Source organism: Lynx canadensis, chromosome B3 (genome assembly GCF_007474595.2).
Source record: "Lynx canadensis isolate LIC74 chromosome B3, mLynCan4.pri.v2, whole genome shotgun sequence".
In the NCBI taxonomy this organism is placed as follows: domain Eukaryota; kingdom Metazoa; phylum Chordata; class Mammalia; order Carnivora; family Felidae; genus Lynx; species Lynx canadensis.
In genome coordinates this window covers 27834735-27862109 of record NC_044308.2, presented here as the reverse complement: position 1 = coordinate 27862109, position 27375 = coordinate 27834735, and the positions used below count along the sequence as shown (strand labels likewise).

The 27375-nt window shown below is 44.4% G+C and overlaps 1 protein-coding gene across 2 annotated transcripts in view; it reads left to right on the top strand.

Annotated features, from left to right (window-relative positions):
• Positions 1-27375, top strand: part of CYFIP1 (cytoplasmic FMR1 interacting protein 1) — a 133933-nt gene that overhangs the window by 30504 nt on the left and 76054 nt on the right. For both annotated transcript variants that reach the window (XM_030317599.2, XM_030317600.1), the window contains exons 2-9: positions 17304-17426; positions 17502-17591; positions 18967-19044; positions 19297-19398; positions 20281-20462; positions 23602-23698; positions 23810-23938; positions 25437-25541. In XM_030317599.2, the coding sequence (XP_030173459.1) occupies positions 17310-17426; positions 17502-17591; positions 18967-19044; positions 19297-19398; positions 20281-20462; positions 23602-23698; positions 23810-23938; positions 25437-25541 (900 nt within the window). In that variant the 5' untranslated portion in view covers positions 17304-17309. The remainder of the gene's footprint in view (positions 1-17303; positions 17427-17501; positions 17592-18966; positions 19045-19296; positions 19399-20280; positions 20463-23601; positions 23699-23809; positions 23939-25436; positions 25542-27375) is intronic.

Here is a 27375-nt window from a genome sequence, read left to right as displayed (position 1 = left end):
AAGAATAACAGGAATGCATATTAAAAGAACATTGAGATACAGTTCCGCTTACTAGATTATAAAAATGAAAGTGATCCCTGGGTGCTGTGCTGAGGCTCCATGCTATCATCTCTGGGCCCCTGTGGTAGGACACCTTGCCTGAATCCACCTGCAACTTTTTTTCGCCTGAATCCACCTGCAATTTTTAAAAATTGAGATATAATTGACATATAACATTGTATTAGTTTACACTGTACAACATAATGATTTAATATATACATACAGTGAAATGATTACTTACGACAATAAGTCTAGGTAACATCCATCACTTCACATAGTTACAGAAAACCTTTTTTCCTGTGATGAGAACTTTTAAGGCTTACTGTCTTATGAACCTTCATATATGCAATACAATATAATTATTAACTGTAGTCACCATGCTGTGTATTACATCCCCAGGATTTATTTATTTTATAACGAAGTTAGTACCAGTTGACCACCTTTACCTGATTGATGCATCCTGTACCCCATGCTTCTGACAGCTACCAATCTGTTCTCCATATTTTTGAACTTGGGTTTTTGGTTTTTTTGTGTGTGTTTTTTGTTTTTTGTTTTTGTTTTTTTTTTTCAGATTCTAAATGAGATTGTACAGTATTTGTCTTTCCTTGGCTTATTTCTCTCAGCATAATGCCTTCAAGATTCATCCATGCTGTTGAAAATGGCAGGATTTCTTTCTTTTGTATGACTGAGTAACATTCCATAATGTGTGCATGTGCGCGCGCGCGCACACACACACACACACACACACACACACACCACATCTTCATTTATCCATCGACGAACACTTAGGTGGCTTTTGTGTCTTGGCTATTATGAAGGATGACTCAGTAAAGATGGGGTTTAGATATCTTTTGGAGTTAGTAACTTTGTTTCCTTCAGATAAATACCCAGGAGTGGGATTGCTGGATCATCACTTGCAGCTTTAAAGACAGTAGTTTGATTTAAGAATCTCCTCCTGGGATGCTCAGCCAGGAAGGTCATCTGAAAACATACTGACTTTTCTGGTTAGAGATGGTAATCTTAAGCTTTTCTCTAGAAGAGAAAAATGTATTAACTTAAATGGTTAATACGAAGGGTCCGAGTGTTTGGAGAGCATTTATGAGGCTGTGTAAGTAAGGATGAGGCTGCCATCCAGTATGGAGTGTTCTTGGTGATGCAACCTGGGCAGGAAGCATCTAGGTCCACACTTATGGGGACTGGGCTTGGGACAGGCTAGGAGGGTAGGCCTCTTCTTGTGCACTGCTGGGGGCTGAAGACCAGTGTGTTTCCTTTCTAAGTTTTTGTGCTGTGCAGGTGTTTCTGTGATGGTGGAGAAGATCTGCATGAGCTCGGTGAAAGAACTGCTGTCTGCTTTTGTTCAGTTGAGACTAAGTGCCAGCTGATGGCTTCACTGGTCTGGACAGATTCACTGTTGTTCTGGAGAGAACTGGGGGGTATCTGGCTCTAAGAATCAGGATTTTGGTTTCTATGAAGCTAAGATCTCCTCCTCTGAGTTCCTGCCCCACTTACAGAGTTGGCATCTTTGTGGGAAAGCCTCCTGCCTGTACCAGGACCTCTCAGGACACCCGCTCCATGGGAACAGTGGGTCATAGGGCACAGAGGAAGACAGCAAGTCTGATGTGGATATTTTCAGGCTGAATGGCTTGAACAGCAACATCCTGGGTAGAAATTGGGGAGTAGTGCGGTATAGGTAAGGTGGTGGCTAAGGTCAGGGTCATGGCCTCAGGCTAGAGGATACTAGGTGGAGTCTGGCCCAGGGCCACTGTCAGTCTGGTGCCCCTCAAGGGATACTCCTGGAGTGGGAGGAACTTGGGCTGCTAGCAGGCTGCTCCAGAACCATTGGGGACTTTTTAGAACCCCGGTTGGCACCCTGCTATACCCAGACAGTTAGATGGGGATGTGGAAGGCTAGGGTCCTTGCTGGGTCAAAAGAAGGACAAGGAGGCACATTCAGGTAGTGTAAAGTGCCTGGTGAAAGTTGACCCTGCAACTTCTGTGCCTTTTCGTCATAGTCCTGCAGCTTTCTTTACCCTTAGAGGAGAACTTAGGAAGCTGGCCTAGCACTTGTAGGTAAGGCCAGGGAGAAGCAGGCCTCACAGCCTTGAACCTTATGAGACCTGTTCCTCAGCTGCCCACAGGATCTGGTCCTTCAGAGCACAACACATGATAAGGGGAACGAGTCGAATTGAGAAGGCTAAGAATGCCCAGCCAAATGATGAACAGTGGTATTCCTCACCAAATGCTTAAGACAGTGCCCAGTGCTCATTGTGATGCTTGGCCCTTGGATGTAGCACTCTGCATCACTCTGTTCACACACAACTGCTTAGGTGAAGGCGGCAGCACCACTGAGCTGGGGTTGCAGGGACAGCATAGGCCAACTTGTGGAGCGGGGGGGTTGGGGGGGGAGGGTGGGGGGGGGAGGGGAGAAGCTGAGCTGCTCCAGGGGAGTACAGTGGACCCTCCAGCTTCAGCTTCCCCCACTGTGAAGTGAAGAGGGTCATCATCCCTTGCACAGGGCAGGTCTCAAGGTTTGTTGATGGGCTTGCGTGGTGGGTGTAAGCCCATGTTTGGGTTAGTCTCTCTCATCTTCCAGGGCTTCATGCTGTCACTGAGGAATATAATATAACAGTGTTACACTAGTTTCAGGTGTACAATGTAATGATTCAACAGTTGTATATATTACTCAGTGCTTATCATGATAAGGGTGCTCTTAATCCCCTTCACCTATTTCACCCATCTTCCCACCTACCGTCCTCCCCCCCTCCCCTGCAGCTACCAGTTCTCTATTGTTAACAGTTTGGTTTTTATCTCCTTTTTTCTTTGTTCATATGTTTTGTTTCTTAAATTCCACATGAGTGAAATCATATGGTATTTGTCATTCTCTGACTTATTTCACTTAGTATTATCCTCTCTAGCTCCATCCATTTTGTTGCAAATGGCAAGATTCTATTCTTTTTTTTATGACTGAGTAACATTCCATTGTATACAAATAGCACAGGTAGTGCCCTCTCTTATGGATTGACACCCAGACACATACCAGAGACTGCCACCGTGGGGTGTATTCTACTACCCACCTGGATATATTCTTGACTTCCTTTGATGTCTCTTAAACATGTACTGGATTCTGTGTGAAAGATGAAGGACCGCCACATTCACATGAAGAAACATTTAGTAATTAATACAACATGCTGTCTCTCTGGATCCCAGACCATGGAGGAAAACAACCAGCCCAGCAAGAAGAGTCCTGCTTAACCTGAATGTCTGTCAGATGGCAGTATATCAGGTTCTCTGGTGCTTACCTGTGTGCCTTGCATTCAGCTAGAGGGCCATTTCTTTCTTTTTTTAAGTATTTATTTATTTGGAGAGAGAGAGCAAGAGAGCGTGCACATGTGCATGCAGGGGGTTGGGGGAGAGAAAGAAAGACAGGGAGATAGAGAATCCTCTCCTCAGTGTCAGCATGGAGCCTGACGTGGGGCTCAAACTCATAAATGATGAGATCATGACCTGAGCCTCATGAACCATGGGATCATGACCTGACCTGAGCTGAAATCAAGAGTTGGATGCTTAACCAACTGAGCCACCCAGATGCCCCTGCGGGACTGTTTCTAGTGTTTCCACTTTCCCAAGGGACCCACAGGGGGCCATGGGAGGGAGAGCACCATACAGGCATGTCAGGCGGGGCCTGGGTGTTAGGGAGCTGAGGAAGGGCAGCTGCAGGCTATGGGGAAGGCCCTTAACTTTACCTCAGGGATTGAGACTTTACTCTGGAATACTGGGCCCATTCTGCCCGTTATTGATTATTTTAGCATCAGAGTAGTTTCTTCATACAAATCTCAGGAAGTATACCAGTATGTTAAATGCTAAAAGCAGGGCTACTTTCCCTTGCCATTATGGGGTACCCCAGGGTCTCACAGAACATGGTCTGAAAACCACAGCTATAGGTAGCAGTAGCCAGTACAAATGTAAAGCAGGAAAGTAACATGATCAGAGTTGTGCTTTGCACAGTTAAAAGAAGTTAAAAAGGAGGGTGGCAGACATGAGTGCAGGTTTGGAGTGCTCCGTGTTAGGGAGGGGCTGGACAGACAGTGGGGCAGTAGCAGGAAACCTGCAGTGGGGGCAGGGACCCTTTCAGGAGGCTGATAGCTCAGTCTTGGGAAGACCACACCTAGGGGCAACCTGACCCCCGGGGGGATGGAGAGCAGTGTCTTGGAGGGAGGGGTCCAGAGAGTCAAGATTCCCAACCTGACTCCATCTCAGGACTTCACCTTATTGTGATTTTCAAGCAGACTTGATTTTGTTTCTCTGTTGATGCAGCAGTTCTTTTGAAGTGATAGTAAAAGAGACTAGTGCTGCATTTGAGAATGGAATTTGAAGTTTTTGTTCATTAAAACAGTTGAGTTTCTTCAGCATTCAAGCTTGGCTAGAAAATGATGTTTAGTTTTTAATTATCAACTTTTTGCTTGGTGATCACAGCAGCCCCTTCCCCGCCCTTCCGTATCTCCCCTTAATCTGGAGAAATAAGATAGAGTCCATGCTAGTTGGTGATACAGAAAAACCCATTGTTTTATTTTTAATTTTTTATCTTTCAAAGTTTTAATTTAAATTCCAGCCAGTTAACATATAGTGTAAATTTAGTTTCAGGTATAGAATTTTAGTGATTCAACACTTACATACAACACTGGGGTGCTCATCACAAGTGCCCTCCTTAATCCGTGTCACCTATTTCAGCCATCCCCCTCCCACCTCCGCTGGGCAACCATGAGTTTGGTCTCTATAGTTGAGTCTATTTCCTGGTTTGCCTCTCTTCCCCCACACTGCTGTGTTTCTTTGTGTTTTTTCCTTGAATTACATATTTGAGTGAAATCATGGTATTTTTCTTTCTCTGACTTATTTCGCTTAGCATAATTCTAGCTCCATATAAGCTGTTGCAAAGGGCAAGACTTCATTGTTTTTGATGGCTGAGTAAATGGACACTTGGGCTCTTTCTATAGTTTGGCTATTGTTGATAATGCTGCTGTAAACACTGGGGTGCATGTATTCCTTCAAATTAGTATTTTTGTATCCTTTGGGTAAATACCCAAAGTATTTATAGTAAGGCACATTGTTTTAAAATGTGGGAGAGAGGGGCGCCTGGGTGGCACAGTCGGTTAAGCGTCCGACTTCAGCCAGGTCATGATCTCGCGGTCCGGGAGTTCGAGCCCCGCGTCAGGCTCTGGGCTGATGGCTCAGAGCCTGGAGCCTGTTTCCGATTCTGTGTCTCCCTCTCTCTCTGCCCCTCCCCCGTTCATGCTCTGTCTCTCTCTGTCCCAAAAATAAATAAACGTTGAAAAAAAAAATGTGGGAGAGAAAGGCAAGGTTCAGTAAAGTATGCTTCTTTTCTTTACATGATTTATTATTTTACATGTGAACAGATTGCATAAAAATATTGGACATTTCTACTTTTCTGGGAAGTACCTTTATTTGCATATAGAAGAGGAAGAAAATCAGTGTTCATATGTTAGCAGAATCATTTCAGTTTCTTCTTTGGTTATGCTGTGGAGTTTGGCAAGCAAAATACTTTCAATTTGTAAAATAAAAATTTAGAAATACTGGGAAGACTCCTCTTAGTGGTCATGTTGACTCAGGGTGGAATCAACATGTGCATGGCACTCTCACTGTGGGTGCCACAAGCAGGACTCTTGAGTGGGCACCAAAGTGATCAGTTCTGCATTTTCCTGCCTGTGGTTTCACCATGTTTTGTAACCTTGGTGTTGAGCTGCTTTGGCAGTTTCTATTTTAAACAAAGATTAGTCCTCTCAGTGCCTGTGTAGAGCTGCCACTTGCTGGCTCTTGGATAGGACACACCTTCACTTGGCTTGTCTGACAGTGGGCCACACTCCTTGCAGATGTCCCCAGAGGGAGGCTCTGGATCTCAGTCTGTGCTAGACTCTGTCTCCATGTGTGCATGGTGGTAGTGCCTCCCCTGCAACATACCCCTGGGTCCCCAGCTTCTGGCCTCTGAATTGGTGTCCCCATGCCTCATTCCTTCCTTAGAGCATCCAGGTGCTAGCTATTGCTGTACATACTGCTGCCTGCCTACCCTTCCAGAGCTTCAGGTCAATTTTTGACCTCTTTGTGAGCTGGGTTAGCTGCCACCCTATCTTACTGACAGTGAGAACCCAACCTAGTCTGGTTCCTGGCCCTTGGATGCTTACTATTTATTAATAGGCATGTACCTAACAATAGTTTTTTTTCCCTAAAGTTTATTTATTTATTTTGAGAGCGATTGACAGAGAACAAGAGCGGAAGAGGGTAGAGAGAGAAGGAGAGAGACAGAGTCCTAAGCAGGCTCCGCACTGTCAGTGTGGAGCCTGACTCAGGGCTCAAGCTCACAAACTGTGAGATCGTGACCTGAGCTGAAATCAAGAGCCAGATGCTCAACCATCTGAGCCACCCAGGCACCCCCTCCCCCAGCATAATGGTTTTACTTTCATTTCCTTTTTTTTTTTAATGTTTATTTATCTTTGAGAGAGAGACAGAAAGAGAGCACTAGCAGGGGAGGGGCAGAGAGAGAGGGAGACACAGAAACTGAAGCAGGCTCCAGGCTCAAACCCACAAACCATGAGATCATGACCTGAACTGAAGTTGGATGCTTAAACAACTGAGCTACCCAGACAGACACCTCTACTTTCATTTATATTTTTGTGGTGGACAGTAATTTATCTAGGTAAGACCTTACCTTAATAAAAGTTACAGATCTGTGAAGTTATTTGTTGAGTTCCTTTGTGAGTATGTGAGACCTACTGGAGTTAAGTGTTTGATTTACTAAAGATTTAAATTTAGAGGCTGTAGTAGGAACAGAAGTAACCAGAACCAGTTTGCTTACTGTTTATGTTTTGAGCTGTCTCTCTTAGTGTTTTAAACCAGCCTTCTAAAGAAGCCACCTTAAGCTGATGTCCATCGTCCCTAGATTCAACCTTTATTGGCATTTATTTTCTTTTGCTCTTCATTTTTATTCTTTTACACTGGTAGATGACTGTCCTTCTTCCAAATACATACAAATGATTTCACCCAAAAGTGTTTTCAGATATTTTCTGTTTCTAGAACAGTGTTAGAGGGATGGTGATAAAACAGAAATACATCTCTGTGGTGACAGAAGTTTATCCTCTAATCTGCTAAAACATAAGCCCCCCCCCCCCACCCCCCACTGCCTCCCTGGCCTGAGTCCTGCTCTGGGCTGGCCTGGGTTGGCCCCAGCAGGCAGTGCAGACTGAAGTTGTCCAGGCTCAGAGGAGGCCTTGTGTGGAGACTTCAAGTCAGCTCTGTAATACTGCCCCAGGAGCCCTGTGGTCACCCTGAGGTGCTGTTGGGGATCTGAACCGGGGCTGGACCCTTCAGGAACAGATGCCTCCATGCTGTGCTCTCAGGGGACCTTGGCAGGGATGTCTGGACTGTGGATCCTCTTAGGCACCCCTTGTCAGCAGCCCCCAGCCACCTGCCAATCCTTTTGCTTCACCTGCCATGTCCATGTCTGAAGGCAACGGTCTTATCTTACACCTTTGTTTTGTTTTGTCTCTGCCACACCTTTCCTGACAGTATCCCATTTCCTAGGAATACTGGCTTATTGCAGACACACTCATACTGGTACGTGTCACACACACACACACACAGCACACTTTTTTTTTTTGTTTTCATCTCTTGGCACCAGCCATACTGCCAGTTGAAAATCAGTCTCACTGCTTTAATTTTTGTGAATTCTTTGCAGCCTAAGTATTCTTTTTTTTTTTTTTCTAAGTATTCTTTTTTTCGAAGACCATTGAGTTGTATAAGGACTCATTGTGTATTGTTACCTTTTAATGGAACTGCCAGCAGACGGGGGCTTCCCTTTCTTCCCTCCCACCTACCCCCATGCTACCCAGAAACAGGGAAGACTATTAAATGATATTTATTTTTACAAAATGTTCTCTTATTCACTGTTCTTTGCTTCAAAAGAGTGTGGTAACTATTACACTTTATAGAAATCATCTTGCCTTTTCGCTTGGCTGCTTACTGTGGCTCTGTCCCCTGTTCCCATGCTTCCCACCTGCCCCTGGGCAGCTCTTTCGGGGGTTCTGGCTCTTGCTTGCTTCTCTCTTGCCCCTCAGGCCTAAGCTGCTTTCTAACACACAACACTCACCCTTGTGAAACTCATTTTATTGACTTCTCTGTTTGCCTCTGGCCTTTACCCAAGTGGACACAGTGCCTGGTGCTGGGGTGGGTAGCTCTGTCCCTGCTCTGTGGGGCCTCTGAGCCTTGCTCTGCTCATCTGTCAGAGTGTGATGGCCCCACCTTGAGGGTGGGTGAGAGGACAACTTATTGAGAGGATGTCAGGATAAATCTGAGCCTGAGGGGCAAACATTGCCAGGTGAAGGAGAAAGAAGAAGGTCAGAAGCTGTGGGCCTTCAGCATGTCAGGTGGGTACTGCCCTTCTAGTGGGCAGCTGTGAGGAACTCCTGCCCAGTGCTGGGAACTCCAGCCTTCTGACTACTTGTGATTGCTTGACCTCTGCCTAGGGTCCTCTGATACCCACCTGTGATGGCCACCTGAGATGCATGGGACATCATCCTTGGGCTCTAAGTCCAAGTGGGAGATGAAAGGAAGAGATGCCCCTAGTTCCCTCTGCTCAGGAGCTGCGCTGGCAGCGTTGTCCAGGCTGCTGGCCCTGTGTGAGGGGATTTATGCATGCCAGTATGGTCTGTATCACAGTGGGAGAGGGGAGTCTGCATTTAGATACCTCTTATGGAGGCAGATGCCAGCAGGATTTTGAAGACCCTGCCCTGCACAGACCTGAGCCTTCATTTGGCATGAGTCTGCTCCTGGCCTTGAGCAACCTGCAGTTGTTTGACAACCACCTGAGGTCACCTGCATCCTGGGAGTGCCTCACTCAAGGGCAGGGAACTTGGGGCATAGAAGGAGGAAGTAGCCTAGCTGGGCTGGGAGTGTTATAGTGTGTCACAGCACAGCCTTCCTTCCTCTGCCCTGTTCCTCCAGCTCAAGCTCACAGGCATGTGGTCCACATACCAGGGTCATGCCATAGGGACCCTGCTGATCACTCAGCAGTGTTTTCCCCGGACACAGGCTGAATGAAGGAAAAGCTGGGTATGTGAGGCACACAGCATAGTGTGCAGGGCTCCCTAATTCATACCGCTGGCCAGCTCTCATGCACTAGTGTGAAAATGCTGAGTAGCTATCCAGAGCATAGGTGTCCCCTGAGCCAAAGGGACCCCTGCAATTGATTCAGGGGTACTTGAACAGTCACTAGAAGAGCAACAAACACATTTAGTATGTCCTTTGGAATGTTTATTTTAAAAGCTGTTAAGTTTAAGTTGATGGTTTGTTAAAATGGCAGTTTTATAACTTGACAAGCTTGGAGACAAACCTGAGGGCTGGGAACTGCTGCCAATGGAGATTCAGTCAAGGAGGAAAAGCCTGGCTTGACATCATTTGTTGATGAAATGAGGGAGAGTTTGTTATTTGCAGTCAGTTCTCTGTGACGGGAGGTGGATGCTCCCACACCAGAAGTGCCTATACTAGCTCTTTAAGACTGAGGCTCAAGCTTGTTTTTATTCCCAGCCATCTGCTTTTTCTGCATTGAGCATGTATTGTTTCATGATCAAAAAACAGCAGCGCATGGCGGATTTTAACAGCCAGTTGGTGCAAGGGCATAGGGACCCTCTCTGGGCAATTCTGCTCAACTCATTCTAGCTCTGTGTTAGTTTTCTTAGGCTGCTACAACAAATACCCCAGACCAGGTGGTTTAAGGAACAGAAATATATTGTCTTACAGTTCTAGAGGCTGAAAGTTTGAGATCAAGGTGTCTTCCAAGGTCTCTCTCCTAGGCTTGCAGACGGCCACCTTCTCTCTTGTGTTCCCATGTGATTTTCCTTCGGTGCTTGTGGTCACAGGCCACCCTGCTGTGACCAAGCCCCAGCTGGTGTGCATCTCTGTACATGAAGCTGTATGTGAGCTGAACTGGTGGAGACAGAAATGGGATTGAGTTATTAAACTGTAAACTCCCACCAGGCAGCACTGTTGGGTTTGAGCACTGTTCCAGATATGTCATTTTCATTATGCTTTTGGGCATTGGCATTGTGGAAGCTGGTTACAAAGTCTTATCACTCCTTCCAGTGCTCTGTCCCACAGGCCTTGTGGTAGCCAAGCAGATGACGCACACTTGTCCTAGGGATACCCAGGCTTTGTGGGGGCTGACAGTAACATGGGCAGTAGCATGGACCTGAGGGGATGAGGCAGGAAGAGGCAAATTCCTGTGGCTTGGGGCAGCTAGAGTGGTTACAGAGAGCATGGACGTCATTTCTAGAGTGGTGTGATGCCCATAATGAGCACAGGATTTGCTGGTGGCAGTTAGAGATGGAGAAAAGTAAATAGATTTAAAAGAAATCTTGGGGGTGGCTCAGTCGGTTAAGCCTCTGACTTTGGCTCAGGTCGTGATCCTGCAGTTCGTGGGTTCGAGCCCTGCATCGGGCTCTGTGCTGACAGCTCAGAGCCTGGAGCCTGCTTCGGATTCTGTGTCTTCCTTTCTTTCTTTCCCTGCCCTGCTTATGCTCTGTCTCTCTCTCTCAAAAATAAACAAACGTTAAAAATAATAATAATAAAAGAAATCTTGGAGGTGGAACTGTGAGGTGTCAAAGAATAAATCAGGACAGAGACTTTGGAGACTTGGACCCAAAGCTGACTATTCCAAGTTTCCTTAATGTGGTTGAGGCAGAGGCCATGCAGATACACATTTGTGGAAGATGCATAGGATGGAGAGATGTGGGAATGTTTCTGGGGCCCTGGGATTGTGTATGTGTATTCATGGCAGCTGTATGTGTATTCATGGCAGAGTGTTTGTTGAGGGGTGTTTATGGCTGTGAAACAGATGAAAATGTGACAAATAGGAAAGAACAGTAGTGAGGCACAAAAGGGCCTTGGCCAATGGTCCACACAAAGCTAAATGGGTGCTGCGGGAAAATGTTCAATAGTTTGAAAATTTTTATTTTGAACATTTTTATGGAAGTTGGAAGAAAGAAGCAACTTACAAAACAGCTTGTATCATATTCTCTTCTTTCTGTGGGGGTTGGAAGCATTATGGACTTTTTTCTCTTTTCCATATTTTCTGATTTATGTATGGTAAATATTGCCTTTTTTTTTTTTGCTCTTGATTTTTGTTGTTGTTGTTTTAACATCAAATTTACCATTTTGACCATTTTTAAGTGTATAGTCAGTGGCATTGAGTGCATTCATGCTATTGTGCAGTCACCATCACCAACCTTTCCAGAACTTTTCCCATCTTCCCAGATGGGAACTCTTGTACCTATTAAACACTAACTCCCCATTCCCACCTCCTTCCAACCCCTGACAACCATTGTTCTACTTTCTCTCTATGACTTTGACTACTCTAGGTACCTAACATAAGTATAATCACACATTCTTTGTCCTTTTGTGGCTGGTTTATTTCACTCAGTATGAAGTCCTCAAGGTTCATCCATCTTGTAGAATGTGTGAGAATTTCCCTCCTCATTAAGGCTGAATAGAGGTGTGTGTGCACCATACAAATATTGCTGTGTTTATATGAGAAAAGTATTCTTTAACAGTGATTTGAATAGAGCATTTATGTTTTTCCTTGAATGTGACCTAAGTGTGTCACTGAGTCTGTCTGCAGCCCTCTTGTACCACCTCTTCTCCCATCAAAAGTGGTCTTGGGCTCTCTCGGGCAGAGGTGGAGGAGGAAGAAGGGTCCTGTGGGCGCTGGGCAGAAGGCCAAGATGACTGGTCACATGGGCAGTATGGCTGTCGTTAGCCTGACCTGTTTTCTCACTGACCAATTGCACAGGTGGCATGGGAGCATGGAGGCACTACAGGAGCCCCCAAGCCTCTCCTGGCACAGATTGGGCTTGGGCCATGCAAAGGGCCAAAAGCAGGACTCAGGGCTGGATCCATAGGAGACATGGTGCCTTGGAAGATGTTACTGGGACTCCCTACTCTGGCTCTTTAGGGCAGTGGCCAGTGCGAGAACGAGCCTTCACTACTTGGTGCTTTGCTATCCTGGACTTCTTCTTTCATAAGTATGCAGAAGAGGAAGTCATGATGATAGAAGGAAGTTGATGATGGAAGTTAAAAGGCCATCTTCCTTGTTTACAAAGGACCAGATATTTTGAAAAATTATCTGCTACATTTTAAATTTATGGTTAGAAACATGCAGAATAGATATGTTGTTGAAGGGACTTTTGTGTAAATGCTAATTAGTCCCAGTAGGTCCTAGTATTCAGTTCCTCTGTGTTCTGGCTGATTTTCTGTCAAGGACAGAATTGTTGCTGTCAGTGCACTTGTGTATTTACTTCTCCTTTCAGTCCTGTTGGTGTTGGCTTGTTGTTTGAAGCTCTCTCCTTAGATGCATCCACATTGAGCATTGTTCTGTCTCCTTGATGAATGACCTTCTGTCGTCACGCAGTGCACCTCTTGAGCCCTGGGAATTTCCTTGCTCTGAAGTTTACCTCTCACATAGCCATTCCAGCTTCCTTGGGACTGGTGCTTGCATGGTTTATCTTTTCCTCTTTTACTTTCAACTTATGTCATTATATTTGAGGTGAGCTTCTTATAGCTGGCATATAGTTGAGTCAGGATGTTTTTCATCCTGACAGTCTCTGGTCTTTAGTGTGTTTAGACTGTTTGTGATCAATGTAATTATTGGTATGTTTGGATATAGGTCTACCATTTTATTATTTCATACTTTTTATATTCCCACCCCACATACACTTACATATTTTTGTGTGTATATATGTGTGGCTTATAAACAATAGAAATTTATTTCTCACAGTTCTAGAGGCTTAAAGTCTCAGATCAGGGTGTCAGGGTCCCAGCATGGTCTTGTCTGGTGAGGATCTGATTTTTAATAAGAAATACGTATTTGGGGGCACCTGGGTGGCTCAATCAGTTAAGCACCTGGCTTTGACTTTGGTTCAGGTTATGATCTCACAGTTCATGGGTTCGAGCCCTACATTGAGCTCTGCCCTGACAGTGCTTGGGATTTTATGTCTCCCTCTCTTTCTGCCCCTCTCCTGCTCATGCTCATGTGCACTCTCTCTCTCAACATGAATTTAAAAAAGAAATATATATATATATATATATATATATTTGGTCTTCATGTGTTTCTGACAGAGAGCTCCTAAAATCCTTGTAGTTCCCTAAGTGGAAAAGAATATAAAGGTGTCTTGATATTCATTAACAAACCCCTTTCAAAAAAAATTTTTTTAACGTTTATTTATTTTTGAGACAGAGAGAGACAGAGCATGAATGGGGGAGGGTCAGAGAGAGGGAGACACAGAATCTGAAACAGGCTCCAGGCTCTGAGCTGTCAGCACAGAGTCCGACGCGGGGCTCGAACTCACGGACCGTGAGATCACGACCTGAGCGGAAGTCGGCCGCTCAACCGACTGAGCCCCCCAGGCGCCCCAACAAACCCCTTTCAACCACATCTGAGTTTATGTTAATGAGGTAACTTTTGGAAAACTCCTTAAAAATGGGAGCCATTTGCCAGGATTGGGGGGGTTGGAACTTTTAATCCCACCTCCCTGACCTTGGAGGTTGAATCCTTTGCCAATAGCCAGTTATTTAATCAGTCATGCCTATGTAAGGAAGCCCACAAGGACAGGATTCTGAGAATTTCTGGATTAATGAAATATGTGAACATTTGGGAAGAGTATGGAGCACTCAGGGCATAGAAGTTCAGCACCCTTTTCCATAACTTGCCCTATGCCTCTCTTCCGTCTGGTTGTTCCAGAGTTATATCCTTCATAATAAACTGGTAATCTAGTAAATAAAATACTTTGCTCAGTTCTGTAAGCCATTCTGGCAAATTAATTGAACCCAGGAAGGGGGTTTTGGGAATCTCTAATTTCTGTCAGAAGCACAAGTGACAACCTGGACTTTTGATTGGGGTCTGAAGTGGCACAGGGGGCAGTCTTGTAGGATTGAGTTCTTAACCTGTGGGATCTGATGCTATCTGCAGCTAGATAGTGTCAGAATTGAATCATAGGACACCTAGCTGGTGTCTAAGAATTGGTTGGTGGTGTAGGGGGAAAAAAACCCATGCTTTGGAATTGGTCACAGAATCAGAGGACCCTTTTCCAGGTTGCAATCCCCAGCTTCTCATTGTGTCCTCAAATAGCAGAAAGAGGATCCCTATTTTTTCCATTGCTCTGCTTCCTTTTCCTGCCTTCTATTGGTTATCTGAACATTTTTAGTATTCCATATTAATTCATTATATATGATCTTTTTATAAGTTATGTTACTTTTCATAACTTTTTTATTGGTTGTTCTAGGGATTGTAAAGCACACGCTTAACATTTCAGTTTACTGAGAATCAATATTTCACTACTTCAAATGGATTGTAGAAATCTTACACCTTTCCCTTCCCCCCCTTATGTCATAGTTCTCTTACATATTATGTTTATAGTCACCGAAATCCTATTAGACAGTGCTTTAATTTCTTACTTTCAACCACAAAATATCTTTTAAAGAGCTCCAGAAGAAACAGTCTATTCTCTTGTTCAGTTTAACCTCTGGATCGCTTTTGCTTTGTTCTATGTGTCCCAGGTTTCCTTCTGGTATCACTTCCCTTTTATCTAAAGAACTTTGATTAGCCTGTTGTCTATGAATCCTCTTACTTTTCCTTTATCTGAGAATGTTATTTCACCTTCATTCTTTTTTGTTTTTAATTTTTTCCAGTGTGTATTTTATTTTTGAGAGAGAGCGCATGAGCATGAGCGGGGGAGGAGCAGAGAGTGAGGGGGACAGAGGATCTAAAGCAGGCTGTGCATTGACAACAGCAAGTCTGTTGTGGGGCTTGAACTCACAGTGAGATCATGACTTGAGCCGAAGTTTGACACTAAACCGACTGAGCCACCCAGGCACCCCTTCACCTTCATTCTTGAAGACTATTTCACTTGATATAGGAATCTGTGTTGACAGTTCTTTTCTTCCAGACTTTAAAAAGTGTCATTCTACTTCCTAAGGGCTCCTTGGTTTCTGAGGAGAAATCAACAGGCATTCAAATTGTTGTTCTGTAGGTAATGCATTTTTTTCTCTGTTTTAAAGATACATTATTTTCATCAGTTAATTTTTTTTTAAATATAGTTGACACCCAATATGTCACATTAGTTTCGGGCATACAACATAGTGATTTGACAAGTTTATACATTATGCTGTGTTCACCACAAGTGCAACTACCATCTATCCTGATACATCCCTGTTACAATACCATTGACTGTATTCATTATGTTGTGCCTTGTATTCCCATGACTTATTCATTCAAGATATCTTTTTTTTCCTTTGCTTTAGATTATAACAGTTTGATTATGATCTGCCCAGTAAGGATTTCTTTAGGTTTATCCTGTTTGGGATCTATTAAGCTTCTTGAATTCATATGAGTGTTCTGCCAAATGTGGGAAGTTTTCAGTCATTGTTTTCAGCTATTTTTTTACCCACTTTCAGCACTCCTTGCACTGATAACACAAATGTTAGACCACTTTTCTCATCCCAAAGTTCCCCTGAGGATTTTCACTTTTTTCCCAACCTTTTTTCAGTTGTTCAGATTAGATAATTTCTATTGTTCACCGAATCTTTGTTTTGCTCTTGAGCTCATGTAGGGACTTTAAAATTTTTCACACAGTATTTTTAGTTCTAAAAGTTTAAGGATTTTCTTTAGTTCTTTATATAAAGGTTTTTTTTTTTCCTCTGACATTCGATTTTTTCTTTCAGTTTGGAAGTGTTGTCATTGTTAGAGCATTTTTTTAGTAGTTGCTTTAAACTCTGATGCATGATTGTAATATCTGTATTATTTCATTGTTGGTATGTTAGTCATCTTTTCCTATAAGAATTAAGACATTTCTGGTTCTTTGTGTGCTGAGTCGTTTGGACTGCAACTGGACGTTTTGTATATTATGAAATGAGACTCTGGGTCTTAAGTCCTAGGCAAATGCTGACTTTTTATTTTAGAGTCAAACAACCTGGTTCAATTTAGGGTGTGGTTTTGACCTGCTTTCTCTGGCGTGTGATTCAGTGTCAGTTCTGTTCTCAGAGCCCCTGCGGTGCCATTTGGATCTGTCCTATGAGTGCTGCCTCTGGCCATCTGGGAGTTTTCTGTGGTCTCAGGGATTGGGGTGTGAGAGGATCAGATCCATGCATTTGTCTCTTGGGCATGGGCCCAAAGTTCATGAGCAACTTTATGGGCTTGCTCTTCTGAGATTCTTCCTCTCCACATTGTCCCTGGGGCTGTCCAGTACCTTTGGGTTCCTTTTTTGGTTCTTAAGCCAGCAGCTTGGGGGTTTGGTAACTTGCCCTACCATGTACTTCTATACCCACACTTTCTCTGGGGCCTAGTGTTGGGAGGAGCTTCTTCCATTGAGTGTTCTCATCCAGCTTGTCTGCTGCTGTTTCCTTCTCACAATACATGTAGCTGCCTCATGTGTCCCATCTGGGGTCAGAGCTGCCCCACATGTCCTATCTGGGATCAGAGCTGCTTGGTGTGTCACATCTAGGGTTGCAACTGCTTATACTCCCTGTGGCCTATCCAGGTTCAGACCAGCATTCAGCTGGAAGCAGGCTGGAGTGTGCGGTCTCCTCTCCTGGAGCTGGCACAGATGTGTTAGATGACATCCACCTTCATTTCTGTGCTTCTCTGTACTAGCCTTCGAGTTTATGCTCTCAGTCCTTTGCTAACACCTCCCTGTTTCATGTTGGCCCTTGGCCCTCAGCTTAGCCTCTACAGGCTGACCATGGAGAAAGGGCTCTGGCCTTTTCCATTTTCATCCTTAGTGTGTAACGTTGCTTAGAGGACCCACCTGGGAAGGTCTGCATGCTGGGAAGCACTGTTGCCCCCTTAGAGGATGTGCTGGCTTTCTTGAGGGCAGACATGGTGTTGAAGATGATATTCCCTACTCTGGCCCTGTAAGAGCCCCTCTGGGAGCCCTCTAGAGACGATGGCCGTAAGGTGTAAAGGGTGACAGGAAGCATGTGCCCTGCTCTATGACACTCCTGGTAGCTAGAAGAGGCTACATCATGCCTCCATTGCCAGCAAGCCCTAAAAGAGACACCAGACTCTGGGGGATTGGTCCTGACACCTCATCCACCCCCAGTTCCCTCAAGTGAGGGGTCAGGGGAAGGGGGTCTGATTGCCACACCTTGGAATGGTTGTCAGAGTATTACTACCCTTCCTCACAGTACAGGTGGCTCTGTGTTTTGTTCTAGGCCAGGATGGCAGCCCAGGTGACACTGGAGGATGCACTGTCCAATGTGGATCTCCTGGAAGAGCTGCCTTTGCCTGACCAGCAGCCCTGCATTGAGCCCCCACCATCCTCACTGCTCTACCAGGTGTGTGCCGAGTGGAAGTGGGGTGCATTGTCTGCAACACTGACCTCCACGTGATGGTTTTTCTCTTCCTTTCAGCCAAATTTCAACACTAATTTTGAAGACAGAAATGCATTTGTCACTGGGATTGCAAGATACATTGAACAAGCAACTGTCCATTCTAGCATGGTAATTCCTTCTGTATGTCTTTGTTTTCCTTGGGGGAATAGTACCTGTACTGACAAATGTACACCTTTTTGGTATTATCCTGATATGATCTGTGGTAAGGAAAAAAAGAAGAAAGTGGATGAAAATGCCTTATGTTTTTAAAAAGACCTTTGTGTTTCTTATTATAAACATAATACATATTCTTTCTGAAAATTTAGCATTTATAGCCCAGAGAAAACCTTTGTCAGCATTTTGAGGGAGTACCATTCTCTCTCCTCTTTATATTTTTATTATTTTTTTAATGTTTATTTATTGATTTTGAGAAAGAGAGTGCACAGTTGGGGAAGGGGCAGAGAGAGAGAGAATCCCAACCAGGCTCAGTGAACCCAACCAGCCCCAGTGTGGGGCTCGAACTCGTGAACCGTGAGATCACTACCTGAACCGAAATCAAGAGTCAGATGCTTAACCGAGCCACCCAGGCACCCCTCTCTCCTTTTTATTTACACTTGTATTCACGAACACAGTTATACACTAAGATATGACTTCGATTGCATGAATGAATTGCAGTGTTATTATGTATTTTAATGATTTCATGAACTTTTCACTTGTCTTTAAAATGTGCCAGATAAGGTGATTTTTCATAACTGTATAGTTCATTTTGTAAATGTCCACAGTTGAATTACTTTTGCCTGTTTACTTAGTTTCCCTTTTTTTCTTTGTAATAGAAAATGCAGTGATGAATATCCTTCCAAATCCATCATTATTCCCATTGGTAGATTTGTAGAAGTGAAGTTACTGGATTCAAGGTTGTAAACATTTTAAAGCATCTTAAGAATATGATGAAATTGTAGTTGATGTTTTTAGAACATCTCTGAACTTCTTACCATTTTTATCAAAGGAAACAATGTGAAAGGAGTAGACACTAAAGCAGTTTAAAAATGATGGCAGTCCTCTTTGCATGGATACTCTCTCTGGATTTTAAGTGTTGCAGAAATACAGCTTTTCCTCCCCTGCACTGGGGATGGCAGAGCTGCCTCAGTCTTAAGAGCCTTGAAGACCCTGTGCGCATCTGTGCTACTTCAGGTCTGCACTGGCAGCAGGTTGTTTAGGGTTGAATGGAGCTGAGGAATAGTGGCTGTGGCAGGTGCCTTGGGCTGTGCTGGCTCCTCTCCAGCCAACAGAAGCCGTGAGAGTGTTTGGGCGGTCATTGTGGCCACACTACTGCACTGAACGTCACCAGCCTCTTAGCAGCTGTCTTGTGGCGTGCAGGTCCTGGTACTTGTCTATTCTCAAAGTGAGAGGATACTATGAAGTATCTGGGTTTTAGCAACATGGCATTTCCTTTTTTATGATCATTTTCCTACTTGTCTTTGATTTGCCCTTTGTACCCTTGCAGAATGAAATGCTGGAGGAGGGCCAAGAGTACGCGGTCATGCTATACACCTGGAGGAGCTGCTCTCGGGCCATCCCACAGGTGAAGCCATCCCAGCCAGGCCACGCTGTCATTCCCGTGATTCCATCCCTGCTGGCCACGCCCCTACCACAGACCTCACTCCTACCCTTATGGTTCCCTCATCTCAGCCAGACCACACCCCCATGCCACCAGCCCTGCCTCTATCCCACCAGTACTTTCCCCCTCCTGCACCCTACCCCACAGCCTGCTGGGACTGCCTGCTCTCCTATCTAGCTAATTTGAAGCCTCTATACCATACTTGTTTATTCCTAGGTGAAATGTAACGAGCAGCCTAATAGAGTGGAAATTTACGAGAAAACCGTAGAGGTCCTTGAGCCTGAAGTCACAAAACTGATGAATTTTATGTACTTCCAGGTAAAACGGTGAAATAATCCTAGGGGTTTAATGCAGAGGAGTAGGAATCTGGCCCACTCTCACCCATCACCATGACTTACTAAACAAAGTGTATGTGAATTAAAGCAGCCATCATGGCCTCTGAGACAAAAGGGCACCAGACCTTTGTCAGTCTACAGCTTTATTGGCCCTTCCAGAATAAATACGTCTTTTGTGTTTCACTTCTCTTATTTCTTTAAGAGTGAATGAATATTTCCTTCATGAAGACTGCTTTCTGTCAGTTCCAAATATGTTTGTCTTTCTGCCAGTTTGTACTTTTGATTCATCTGGTTTTTCAGATGTGTTTCTCTCAGCCTCTGCTGACTGTCCACTTAGTGGTCCTTGGCCTGCCTTGGCTCCTTTGGCCCATTGGTTGGGTGGAGTAGCCACAGGGAGGGGACTTGCTGGCTTTTTAAGATAATACTTTGGAATTGTATGAAGGTTTTTATTATAGATTCCTTCAGCAAAAGGAGAAGATAGAACTTATTAGGAGATGAATTTTTGTTTTATCTTAAAGGTTATTTAAGAGGAAAAATTTCCCTGCCCCCATCTTCACCTCTGAAAGTGAAAACATCTGTTTGTAGACCTTCTATTGGAGCATTTCCTCAGTAACTTTGCTTGAATAATCAACAAAATTCTTTTATTTTAGGGATAGTTGGTAAAGTGGAAAATTAATGGTGATTATCACAGAGCAAAGGCATGTGGAAATTACTTTATAGAAACAAGTCTCATTACCTGAGCTGTAAATGTCCACTCATTTGGGTGGGTATTTCATCAAAGAGTAACAGTGACTGTGCTTGAAGGTGGGCATGGAGTTGGCCCATCAGTGACAGCAGTTTTTTTGCCCTCCCTTCCTCTTTTCAGAGAAATGCCATTGAGCGTTTCTGTGGGGAGGTGAGGCGCCTGTGCCACGCGGAGAGAAGGAAGGATTTTGTTTCTGAAGCCTATTTGATCACGCTGGGAAAGTTCATCAACATGTTTGCTGTGCTGGATGAGTTAAAGAACATGAAGTGCAGTGTGAAGAATGACCACTCGGCATATAAGAGGTGAGCTTTGACCTTGTGCCCTAGGACCTTGCAGAGAGTGCTCAGGCAGGCAGAGTGGTTCTTGATTAGCCACATGCTCTGCACCTAGTAGGTGCACATCCCATATGTGCTGAAATAACCACAACTGTTTGGTAGTGGTTGTTTGGCAGGCTCAGGACTATTTGAATACACACTCCTACATATAAGATGCAGGGGTAGCTGGCGGATTATGTGTGTGGTGATGTACTGAGTGAGATGTCTTCTCCTAGAGTATGTGTACATTGTGGTTTTATGAAGCTAGAGTGGAATATGGACACCCTGGTCATCCTCAAATGTTTGTTGAGGACCTCTGGGTGCTCAGCACATGTGAGAAGGAAGATGTGCACAAGATCAATCCCTGTTACAGAGGGTTAGGGTCACTGTAAGGCTTTTGGCTCCATAAGCATCTTGATGAACAGTACCTCACTTCCTGGTTGTACATTTTGGGAAGGTACACACCATCACAGCAGTGGCTAGAGCTGGCCTGTGGACTGTCTTGGGGTCACACTGAGCTTCCAGGTCCCCAAAACCAGCTCTCCTCCAGGGAGAATGTGGAGAACTTCTGGAGAAGAGAATTGGAAAAGGTGGGTGTCCCATGGAATACTGTGAGGGAGCAGTTGATGGCAGGAAGAGGAAGAAGGGTGGTTGTTTAGAGCAAAGCGAGCTGTCTTCTAATAAACTTTCTTTAGAAAGTCTGTGCTTGGTACTGTTGAAGGCATGGTTGGCTGGAATGAGATGCTGACTACTGTTTCTTCTGCTAGACAAAGAATCTTTGCTGTGAAATTAAATTTGATGAGATTTTACTTTGCATTGGAATAGGCTTTAGTTGTGTTGTATCTGAAATCACACAACCGTTGTCAGGTCTTTAAAATAAAATCAACATGGGATATAGTGCTAAACAGATCTAAGATTGAGGCAGCAGTAGGAGTTAAGCTGGATCATCTAGGGTTTTAAGCTTGGTCCATGTGAAGTTAAGTGTAGGCATTCATCACCTAGAATTAGCTCTATACAGAAGCCTGGATCTCCAGAACTAGAGAATCCTTGGAGTTGACCTATTAACCTTGCTTGAATAGGAAAGTCTGGAGTTGACCTTGTTTGATGTGCTTGCAGGCAGTCTGCACCCCCTCTAGGAGCCACCCAAGCTCTCCTGAGCACAGAGTGGGCCTGGGGCACCCCCAGCTGCCATTGGCTTCTTCTTTGACCTCTGTTTGGGATCCCTTATCATCTTCCCAGATAGTAACCCCCATTTCTCCCCAGCCCTCACACACTTACACTCACACTTTTTATTTGCACCTGGAAATAGCTAACAGTACAAATGCTTCTGAGTATAAATGCTAAGATAACCTATATGGTGAGGCTTGAGGAAAATAGAAAACAGCATCTTTGATTTTAAGTTTATTTATTTTGAGAGAGTGAGACAGCATGTGCCTGTGTGTGTGCGGGAGAGGGGGCATCTCTCAGCACATAGCCCGATTGGGGACTCAGTCTCATGAACTGTGAAATCATGACCTGAGCCAAAATCAAGAGTCGAACTCTTAATTGACTAAGCCACCCAGGTGCTCCAAAAAAGTGCTATCATATCAGGGTTCATATTAGGTTTAACTATATAATTTATTTATTTATTTTTTAGTTTTTAATGTTTATTTTTGACAGAGAGAGAGAGAGAGAGAGAGAGAGAGAGAGAGACAGACAGAGCATGAGCGGGGGAGGGGCAGAGAGAGAGAGGGAGACACAGAATCGGAAACAGGCTCCAGGTTCTGAGCTGTCAGCACAGAGCCCGACGTGGGGCTCAAACTCACAGAGTGCAAGATCATGACCTGAACCGAAGTCAGACGCTCAACCAACTGAGCCACCCAGGTGTCCCTAACTATATAATTTTTTAAAACCCAGAGAAATAATAGTGGCTTAAACAAGATTGCAGATTATCTCTCATTTCTCTCTCATCTGAAAAGTCCCAAAGTAGGTGATCTGCAACTGATGAGGGGATTCCACAGTGCTCATACCAGGGCTCCTGCTGTCCTGCTGCTCTGCCATCTTCATGTGTTGTCTCACGGTCCAAGATGGTTGCTTGAGCTCCAGCTATCATGTCTGCATTCCAGTCAACAGGGAGACAGTAGAATAGAAGGGATCATACTGTTTATTATCCATATACTTCCAAGTACTTTGCAGTGCTTTTCATTATATCTCATTGCTCAACCATTGGTCATGTGAAGATGAAGCACATTGCTGTAACATGGAAATTCAGGATTTATTCCTAAGGAGGTATGGAGGAAATGACTGTTGGGATAGGTTATTAGCCTTTACCATGGGAATTTTTGTCAGTAAAACCCCAAAGTTTTTAGGTTGCACAGACATGTCCTTAGGTGGCCAGTTTACGCTAAACTTTTTGGGGGACAGCCCTAGATGTGCAGAATGCTCACATTTGCTGCTTTATGCTGCTTTGCAAGACTCAGACTCAGTGTGTGCCTTCCAGTCTTATTGGACCTAAGTGTACAGGTAATTCTGTGTATGCTGTTTCCTCTCTCCTCACATTTTCTCTGTGGGTAGGTCGGGTGGACAGTTGTTTGTTATAGATGTGATAAGTGAGGTTCAGGAGAGTTCAGGAGGTCAATCCAAGATTGAGCAGTGTTTTGGTGGTGGAACCAGGATTCTGTCTCTGACCTTTGGCACCAGAACTGTGTGTGGTCCCTGACTTGTGGGAGACATGGTGGCCTAGAGGATTCTTGGTGGAGAACATGGACAGTGCCGGCCATCTTCATTACCATACTCTGGGAGTCACAGAGGGGGAGGCAGTCTTTCTCAGACTTAGGAACAGGTAGCCCAAGGGAGAGGCCAGTGTGCAGGAAATCCCCAGGAAGGCCTGTGGTTGGTGCTGCCACGTCTCTGAAGAAGTCCATTAGCTGTTGGACAGTGAGGTCGTGAGCTGTCCAGGTTGGCAGAAGAGTGACCTGGAGTCCAGGGTAGAGAAGTTTGAGGAGGCTGAAATTATAACTCGCTTCTAAGACCTACATTATCACAGATAACTGTAGCCAGATAACGTAATCCTGATTTTCTATGCTTTTTTTTTTTAATCATTAAGTCCGTTGGTTATATGACTTTTTTTTTTTTTTTGCTTTCAAAGGGCTGCTCAGTTTTTACGTAAAATGGCGGACCCACAGTCCATCCAGGAATCACAGAATCTGTCCATGTTCCTGGCCAACCACAATAAGATCACCCAAGTAAGGCTTCCCCCACCCTCCCCACTTTGGCTGATGGCATGCACTGCTGGGGTCTGAGGGCCAGGGAGCTAGGAGCAGTCAATGGCATGGATTTCCCACTTTGTGTTTCAGTCTTTACAGCAGCAGCTTGAAGTGATTTCTGGCTACGAAGAGCTCCTCGCTGATATTGTGAATCTGTGTGTGGATTACTACGAGAATAGGATGTACCTGACACCCAGTGAGAAACACATGCTTCTCAAAGTACGTGTATGGGCATGGCTGCTCACATAACTGTGCAGAGAGACAGCCTTGCTCTCAAGAAGAGGCTGTGCTTTGACTGTGATGCTCTTGCCAACCTTTTCTTATTCTCACACTTGCCGTGTGTGTGTGTGTGTGTGTGTGTGTACACGTACGTGTGTTTGTGTACACAGCACCCTCCACCCTGCTCACAGCCTGCACTATAGGCTCTCCAGACATATTCCTTTGAATGTGTCCCAGGCTTGATCCCATTGTCAGGTATATGACATGCCTACCCCTGGAGAACGTGCTCATGACTGAGGAGCCCTCGTCAAGGGCTTCTGTCAGCATTAGCTTCTTGTAGCAAAGTTATCATCAGATTCTACTTGTTAAGGATGTGATTCCTAAGAATTAACACTACTGTGTCTCCATGATTGTAGTAGACTTTTCTTGGTCAAGAGCATGGCCTTTTACCATACTTTTCTTTATTACTCAGTTTTAAATTGGGGAGTGTTTTCAGTGACATTTCTTACTGGGATGAGGAGAAGTCAGTTCTGCCATTGCATTTGCTCTGCTTTCCACCTTTGGGAAGGATGGCCCTGAAGAACACTGTGCTGAGTGTCCTGTCAGCACAAACCCTTCCCTATAAGAGTGGGCCCAGCCCCAAGATCTCTTCCCCACAGGAGAGCATGGGCGAGTTGGTGCCCTCTCTAGTGGAGCACTTTATGACCGTGGAAATATTCTGTTTGTGCCATCTGGGGTGGGAGTCCCTGGCCATGGATACTTATGGAAATACATACTTGTATTTCATTGGGCTTAATGAGAGGTGGGTGTTTGTGCCTGGAGAGGACAGTAAAATACGCACAAGAAATGACACAGATAAAAGAAGAGCTTCTTATGAAGGGATAGCTATTTATGAGGAGCTTTTAAAAGTGCTTTTTGAACTTTTTTTTTAATGTTTATTTATTTTTGAGAGAGAGACAGACAGAGCATGAGCAGGGGAGGGGCAGAGAGAAAGGGAGTTACAGAATCTGAAGCAGGTTCGAGGCTCTGAGCTGTCAGCACAGAGCCCGACGTGGGGCTCAAACCCATGAAACCGCGAGATCATGACCCGAGCCAAAGTTGGATGCCAACCGACTAAGCCACCCAGGTACCCCTAAAAGTGTTTTTTGTTTTTTTTTTTTTAATTTTTTTTTTCAACGTTTTTTATTTTTGGGACAGAGAGAGACAGAGCATGAACGGGGGAGGGGCAGAGAGAGAGGGAGACACAGAATCGGAAACAGGCTCCAGGCTCCGAGCCATCAGCCCAGAGCCTGACGCGGGGCTCGAACTCACGGACCGCGAGATCGTGACCTGGCTGAAGTCGGACACTTAACCGACTGCGCCACCCAGGCGCCCCTAAAAGTGTTTTTTGAAAGAAGAATGAACTCCCACTTCAAATATATGAACTGTAGCATTAGAAGTTTTTATGGGTAATTAAACTTTTAGGTCTGAGTTTTATGTGCCATTTTGTGATTTTCAGGTCATGGGATTTGGTCTATACTTGATGGATGGGAGTGTCAGCAACATCTATAAACTTGATGCCAAGAAAAGAATAAACTTATCCAAAATTGATAAGTACTTCAAGGTGAGTTACATTTTTTTAGATAAGCCTTTCTTATCAAGTGTATACACTTAATTTTGGGAGTTAAACCTCTGTGCCCCATATTTGGAAACATGGGTGTGGGCAGTGGGGCGGGGGGAAATCACTGGCTCCCATCTGCAAAGGCAGCAGTTTTGTCTGGGTTTGAACCTTGTATAAAGGGCATCATGCCAGGTGTACTCTTTTGTATGTAGCTGCTTTCACTCACTTATTAGATTCATCTCTGTGAGATCCTGAAGCTGTAGTCCTTAGGTTTTCATTGTGGTATCACAGCCCATTTTATTATTATACCTCAACTTATTTATCCATTCTGCTGTGATGGACATGAGTTTTGGCTGGTACGAACAGTGCTCCTTTGATTTAGTGCACATCTGCGCATGTTTGTGTTTGCTCAGGGCTAGGATTGGGGACCACAGGCATATACATTTTCAGTGTTAGATGTAGGCTAACAACTTCCCACATGGCTATGCTGATTTGCATTCCCATCAGCTATGAATGAGCCTTCCTGTTGCTCCACATCCTTTGCCAACACTTGACACTCACTTTTTTGAGGAAGTGCATCCTAAAGGGTGTACATCATTGTGATATTTTTGGCTGACATTTCCTTGTGGTTTAGTTCATATTTCTCTGATAACTTCACACTCTTCATCTTTTGTGTGTTCTCTTGTGAAGTGTCACTTCAAATTTCTTGCTCCCTACCCCGCTCCCCCACCCCCCTTGATTTATAGTTCTTTATATATTCTGGGTACATGTTCTTTGTTGAATACATGTGTTATAAAATACATGCATTCTGTGCTTCTGGCTCTCCTTTTCACTTTCTTAAAGGTGTCATTTGGTGGACAGCAGTTTTTAATTTTAATGTAATCTAATGTATCAATCTTTAATATCTACTTTAAGAAATCTTTGTAGGGGTGCCTGGGTGGCTCAGTTGATTAAGCGTCTGACTCTTGGTTTTGGCTCAGGTCATAGTCTCACAGCTCATGGGATCGGGCCCCATGTCAAATTCTGCACTGACAGTGTGGAGCCTGCTTCGGACTCCTTCTCTCTCCCTCTCTCTCCCTCTCTCTGTCCCCCTCTCTCTCTCTCTCTCTCCCTCCCCCCCCCACTTGCTTTCTCACTCTCTGTCTCTTTAAATAAACAAACATTAAAAAAAAAAGAAATCTTTATATAGAGCAGGCTTATGAGAATTTTCTTCTTCTTACCTTCTAGAAATAGCACTATTTCTTTTTCCATCTAGATCTATAATCCTCCTGGATCTGGCCTCTGTGTATGGTGTGAAGAAGGGTGTTGACATTTTTTTATTTTCTTTTTTCCCCTTATGGGTATCCAGTTGATTCCGTCCATTTATTGTAAAGGCCATCTTTTCCCCCATTGCTGTGCATTGTTGCCTGGGTCATAAAGCAGGTGTCTATATATATGTGATACTGTCTTAGGTTTCCTGTCCTCCTCCACTGCTCTCCATGCTCCAGGGCAACACTGTCTTAGTTGCTATAGTTTTCCGTAGAACAGATCTGCTTATCAAGAAGACTTCAAGTTACGTTCTTCAAGATTATCTTGGATATTGTCCCTTTACCTTTCAAAATAAATTTTAGAATTGGCTTGTTGATTTCCATATACACAAACACATATATGCACTATCCATAAACCATTATTCTTCTTGGAATATTATTTTGTTTTGATGTTTATTTATTTTTGAGAGAGCATGGGTACGGGAAAGGTAGAGAGAGAGAGAGAGGGAGACACAGAATCTCAAGCAGGCTCCAGGCTCTGAGCTGTCAGCATGGAGCCCAAAGCAGAGCTTGAACTCACGGACCACGAG